At 46.3% G+C, this 5,890-nt stretch overlaps 3 protein-coding genes across 3 annotated transcripts; all 3 read right to left on the bottom strand.

The window, feature by feature from the left end:
* Positions 1-474: 474 nt before the first annotated feature.
* LOC112454666 lies at positions 475-1,773 on the bottom strand. The gene has a single exon (XM_025016165.1). The coding sequence runs from the start codon at positions 1,771-1,773 to the stop codon at positions 475-477; it is 1,299 nt and encodes a 432-aa protein (XP_024871933.1).
* An 853-nt stretch (positions 1,774-2,626) lies between these two features.
* LOC112454665 lies at positions 2,627-4,060 on the bottom strand. Its single transcript, XM_025016164.1, has one exon. The coding sequence runs from the start codon at positions 4,058-4,060 to the stop codon at positions 2,627-2,629; it is 1,434 nt and encodes a 477-aa protein (XP_024871932.1).
* Positions 3,645-5,387, bottom strand: LOC112454663. The gene is made up of 2 exons (XM_025016163.1): positions 3,940-5,387; positions 3,645-3,875 (listed from the first exon to the last, which is right to left on the bottom strand). Exon 1 carries the CDS (start codon positions 5,385-5,387, stop codon positions 4,095-4,097), a length of 1,293 nt encoding a protein of 430 aa, XP_024871931.1. The 3' UTR covers positions 3,645-3,875; positions 3,940-4,094.
* Positions 5,388-5,890: the final 503 nt, after the last annotated feature.

Below are 5,890 nucleotides of genomic sequence, written 5' to 3'. Positions count from 1 at the left end.
TGAGCCTCATCCCTTCTATCTGCTGCCATTCCAATTACATCTGAATACCACATTTTCCCTTCCCATATTTTCAAAATTTTAAACTTTTTCTTAGGTGCTACAGTATCCAATACACTTACTATACTATTGACAAATTTCTCCGCCCTTATGCTTATATCTAGCCCTTGACCTTGCTCAGTTCTTTCTTCCATTATTCTAAGAAATTCATCTACATTAAATTTACTATAGTCCCTGCCTCTAAATTCTTTATATTTATTTCTATTTTCATTTATATTAAATTCTACTTTTAGCCATGTATGGTCCGTGATTTTGGGTTTCTCATTCACTTGTACTTTTATTTCTTTATTCGAAAAAATTAAATCTATCATTGTTCGACTAGGTTAGGTTAGGTGAAAGGGTGTGGTCATCTAGTGACCATTCACTCGGAGACCTGAGGTCCATTGTGATACCCTATTTTTAACCCTTGACCCGTCTTTACCACCTCGCGTTGAAACACTTCCAGTTCCGTGCGAAGCTCATTATATTGTCAATGCCCATCTCCGCTGCGTCTTCCAGTCCATCCAGAAATTCTTGTCCCATTGTCTGGAGGCGTCGGTTTTCTAGGGCTGGACACCAGCACATCAGATGCTCAATTGTTTCTTCTTCCTCGTTGCATTCTCTGCAGCTGCTGTCATCTGTGATTTTCCATTTCTGGAGGTTCACTCCGACCGCACAGTTTCCTGTGACGACTCCTGCTGCTATGCGAACCAGGTTCTTCTTGTGTTTCAATAGTTGCCTAGTCCTATTGTTATCTATCTTAGGCCAGAGATTTCGGGCTATCCCGCAATCATTCCGGTTTTGCCAAATCTCTCTGTGTTTCTTCAGTATAATTTCCTCTATGGCATCTTTTAGTGAACTGATCGGTGGTAGTGGGGAGTCCATTACCTCCGCGCCGTTCCCTCCCGCCCCCAGCTTTGCCAGTCTGTCCGCACCTATGTTCCCTACCACATTTTTGTGACCGGGAACCCAGCGCAGACCGACCCCGTCGCCGCGGAGCCAGGACAGCGCTTCTTGGCAACTCATCACTACCTTTGATCTCACTGTTTTTGATGCAATACTTCTGAGCGCAGCCTGACTGTCAGAGTAGATTGTGACATCCCTTAATGGTTTGCCACTCACCCAGATTAGCCTGGCTGCCTCCCTTATTGCACAGATTTCTGCCTGTATGGCGTGGCAACCGTTCTTTAGTCTGTATGACTTCTGGATGTTGAGCGCCTCAGAGTAGATTCCAATGCCTGCACCCGTTTTGGTTATGGAGGCATCGGTGTAGACTGATGTCTCGTGTTCGTTTATCACCGAGTTATCCTCCCATTCCTCCTTAGAGGGGATGCGTATGTTAACACACCCCTCGAAGTTATGCCTGGCAACTAAGTAGTCCGTTGGACTATTCAGGTTTAGTCCTTTGTTACTGTTCAGTTTTCCGATCTCCTCCAGTATTCTTGAATGTCCGTAGTTGATCGGCTTCCAGAAATTTGACTCCCTGAGCCTTACGGCTCCTTTTGCTGCTTGGCCTTTAACGTACAGCTCAAGTGGTTGTAGGTTCAAAATTGCCTCCAATGCAGCTTGTGCTGTATTATTCCTCACTCCTGTGATACCCAGGGCTGCAAGCCTTTGTACCTTGGTGAGGCTCTTTTTGTTTACCTCCTTGTTCATGGCTTCCCACCAGACTAATGCTCCGTATGTAATGATCGGTCTTATTACCGCAGTGTACATCCAATGTATGATTTGCGGCATCAGGCCCCATTACCTTCCAAACATTTTCCTACACGCATAGTAGGCAATCATTCCTTTCCTCATCCTTTCCTCCACGTTCCTTTTCCATGAGAGTTTGGAGTCTAGGATAATTCCGAGGTATTTAATTTCCTTTGAAAGTGTAAGTGCCTTCCCCTCCAGCTTTGGTGGTGTAAAATTGGGTATTTTATACTTTCTTGTGAATAGGATGAGCTCGGTCTTGCTCGGGTTTACCCCTAGACCATTCTCTCCTGCCCACTTTGATAGTTCTTTTAGCGCATATTCCATAATCTCACTGATTGTAGACAAGTATTTGCCTGTGATCAGTATGACTACGTCATCTGCATATGCTATCATTTTGATCCCTTTCTCTTTAAAGATTGTTAGGATCTTGTTTATCACGATCAACCACAATAGCGGTGATATCACTCATCCTTGCGGTGTGCCTCTTGTTGCCTTCTTGCTAGTGGAGCTGTTGCCTATTTCCGAGGTAATAACTCTGCTTTCCAGCATCCTTATCACCCAATCCGTGACCATGTGCTCTACACCTAATGTTTCTAAAGCCTCTTTTATAGATTCAGTTTTGACGTTGTTGAAAGCCCCCTCTATGTCAAGGAATGCAGCCAAAGTGTATTCCTTGTCTTTGAGGGATTTTTCAATTGTTCCGACAACCACGTGTAGTGCGCTTTCGACCGATTTGCCTCTTAGATAGGCATGTTGCATTTTGCACAGATTTTCTATGTTTGTGGTCTCTTTTATATGCATGTCTATCAGTCTCTCTTGTGTCTTCAGTAGAAACGATGATAAACTAATAGGCCTAAAATCTTTTGGCGTAGTGTGACTCGGTTTACCAGCCTTAGTTATGAACGCCACCCTTACCTCTCTCCATCTTCTCGGTATGTAGCCTAATGCAAGACATTCCACGAAGCATCCCAATAATGCTGTTCAGAGATTTTTGTAGCATAATGGGTAGTATCCCATCCGGGCCCGCAGATTTGTATGGGTCAAAGGAATGCACCGCCCATAATACTCTCTCCTCTGTGACGATCATTTTCGCCCTCGTTTCTCTCTCCGCAGGGGTCATCAAATCCCCCCGTCTGTGGAAATCATCCTTTCTTACATCATTGTAATCAATGTTCCCGCACCCAGGAAAGTGGGTGTTCATAAGAAGTTCCAGGGTCTCGTTGTTGGACTCAGTCCACGAGCCATCCGGTTTCATGATGTTACTTGGGATCGCTGGATCCTTTGATAACACCTTTCTGAACCTTGCGGCCTCGCTGGTATCCATAAGGGATTCGCTGAACTCCTTAAACGATTCCCACTTTGCTTCTCTTATCTTATACTTAAACTCATTAAAGCTGGTCTTATATATATCCCAGCTCTCTTTTGTCTTATCCCTTTTTGCATTGTTGTAGAGCTTCCTTGTTTCCGTCCTTAGTTGCCTAAGCTCGCCATTCCACCAGGGTTTGGTGGCTTTGCGTGAGCGGCTAACAAGGCAGGATTTTTTGAAAGCCTTTATTAGTGCAACTTCTAGTTCATTAACTAGAGCTTCTATTCCCTCGATAGATGGGTACTTTGACATTTGGAACTCTGGTCCCCCATTCCCGTACCCCTCCACGAGTTCGCTAAACATTTCCCAGTTCGTTCTTTTGGGGTTCCTAAAGGGCTTGCTAGTTGGGGCCGCGCGGTTTATTCTAAATAAAATTCTCCTATGATCCGAGATGGATCGTTTTAAGGAGACCCTCCAGTCCTCAACTATCAACCCCTCCTCGCCTGTGGTCAAGGTCAGATCTATCACCTTTTCCCTAACCTTGTTCACAAACGTCGGCATATTGCCTCTATTGCAAACAGTCAGGTTATTTGTAAGAATAAAATCCATTATTGACTCACCTCTCTCATTTATATCCTTGCTTCCCCATTGGATGTGGTGTCCATTGGCATCGCATCCTATCACCAGTTGTCTGCCCTGCTTCCTGGCTACCAATACCAGGTTTTGGACGGCCTCTGGTGGTGGTTCAGCCTCATCATATGGCATGTATGCAGAAGCCAGAAGAAGCTTCATGTTCCCCTGGCTCTCGCAGGTCGCCACGGTCAGGTCATTTGTGCTATATTGTGTTAGTAGTGTGAGTTTTAGGGATCTCTTTGCCACTATACACGCTCTTTTCTTACCTGCAGTCTGAGAATGTAGCAGGGTATACTCCTTGGTCCTTAGTCCTCGAACCCTGTCCTTTGCAAGCCAGGGCTCTTGGACCAGGGCCACATCCACATTCTTTTCAGTCATGAACAGCATCAAGTCCTCCGTGGCCGCCTCGCAGTGATTCAGATTAATCTGAACCACCTGAAGCCCTGGCCGTTGCGCTGCTCTTGTCATTTGGAAGCCTCGCTTTCAGCGTACCCAAGCCGAATTTGATGCTTCCTTTTGACTTCCTAAGAGTGTCCATAGACTCGTCATCAATCGTGAAGACGAAGTCCTTTCCTTTGCCATTTTGACTCTTGGCCGATGAGATAATCCTCCAGCTTTGAGTCTTCAGGCCTTTATTCTGTTTGCCCAAAATCTTCACCACGGTATCGTCTCCTTCCGGAACCGGAGGTGGGATCCATAGTGAGATTTTCTTCCTCAGCGGTAGTTGCGACATCTGGATGACCTCGAGTTGGGCCCCCTGCCAGAGCTCGCCGCAGCTGCCGATGACTTGCGTTAGAAAGTCGCGTGACTTTCTGTTGCTGCATCCAACAACTTTGACGCCCTTCTGCCAGCCGGCCCCGTCGAAGTCAACCTCCCCGCAACTATCTCCATCCAGCTCGGCTATGGCCAGCAGAACCCTCGTTTCCACCTCCATCCACCTTTCGGCCGTCATCCTGCCATCCGGATCAGAACGATCTATGATGGCAATCCGACAGTCCTCGGGCGAATCGAAGCTTATCGAGGGCTTGACCCTTTTTGCTTCGCTTTCCTCTCCGTCGCCCGATCGCACCCTCTTTACCGTTTTCCTTTCGGAAGGTGGCAAATTGGGTTTGTCCGGCTTTGGAGATTCCACCGTAGCGTTGGCCCTCTGTAGCTTTTTTGCCGGCTTAGTCCTTGCTACCTCTCTTTCTTCGGTGATTGTCTCCAGTTTTTGTTGCTGTTGTTTGGCTTCAAATTTGGAGACCTTTTTCTTGTTTAGTTTGATGAGGTCCCTGTCCCTGGTGGTCAGTTCCTCATCCTTCTTGTTATCCATCTTTTTTAGAAATGACAGGGCATTTCTGTAGGCTTTCCTAGCCTTTTGAGCTGCCGTCATCTCTTTCTTTTTGGATCTTGCTTCCTCCTGGCAAGCTATGTCGGCCTCTGAGTCAAGAAGATCCCTCTCGACGTCGGAGTCCATACAGTCAACACTGCCACCCTTAAGCGATTGCTCGTTATCGGTCGCCCTGTCGATCTGTACTTTCTCCAGCCGGGAAGAGATGCTCCTCGGACTCGCCCCGCCCGCAGGAGTAGCAATCTCCATTTTTCCACTTGATGCTTGTAGAGTGGTTCCGACAGCCAAGTGTTCCACCGTCGGCTCCGAATCGAGTAATATTGAGCCCCCCCCAGAATCCGATCGGAGCTCAGCCACTTCCAAGGAAGTGGAAGGATTCCCCATTTCTGGGTTACCTCCTGGGGTATATCTATTTATATCACTCTCTTCCATTGTGGTTTCGGGTTTTTTTTATTCCCTTGTCCGCGATCGCTTATTCCGCTCAGAGACAAGTCTCTGATTGTTATTCACGACTGTCCAGAGAGACCTCCCTGGACGTTCCACTATCCGCAACCTGTGGACGCGCCCGGTAGCATGGGAAAACTGCCCTTCACTTTTTAAAAGTGTCCCGGGATCGTTCGACTATCTTTTGTAACTCTCGTTGGACAATCAACGTATTGCCTCATTCCTAGGTTTTGCATTACCGTTAATAATTTCTTTGTGTAAAATGAATCTACCATTACATCTATATTAAAGTCCCCTATCACTATACAGTCATACTTTATTATTAAATCTTCAACCGTATCTTCCAAAAATCTCACGAAATCGCCATTTGACGCACTCGGCGAATGATACACTACTGCTATCATACCTTTATACAAATTCTCTCTTATTTCTACCACCACGCA

The sequence above is a fragment of the Temnothorax curvispinosus genome, unplaced genomic scaffold (assembly GCF_003070985.1).
Source record: "Temnothorax curvispinosus isolate PA1 unplaced genomic scaffold, ASM307098v1 QBEX01005255.1, whole genome shotgun sequence".
NCBI lineage: Eukaryota > Metazoa > Arthropoda > Insecta > Hymenoptera > Formicidae > Temnothorax > Temnothorax curvispinosus.
The sequence above is the reverse complement of the archived record's forward strand: the minus strand, read 5'-3'. Positions and strand labels throughout refer to the sequence as shown.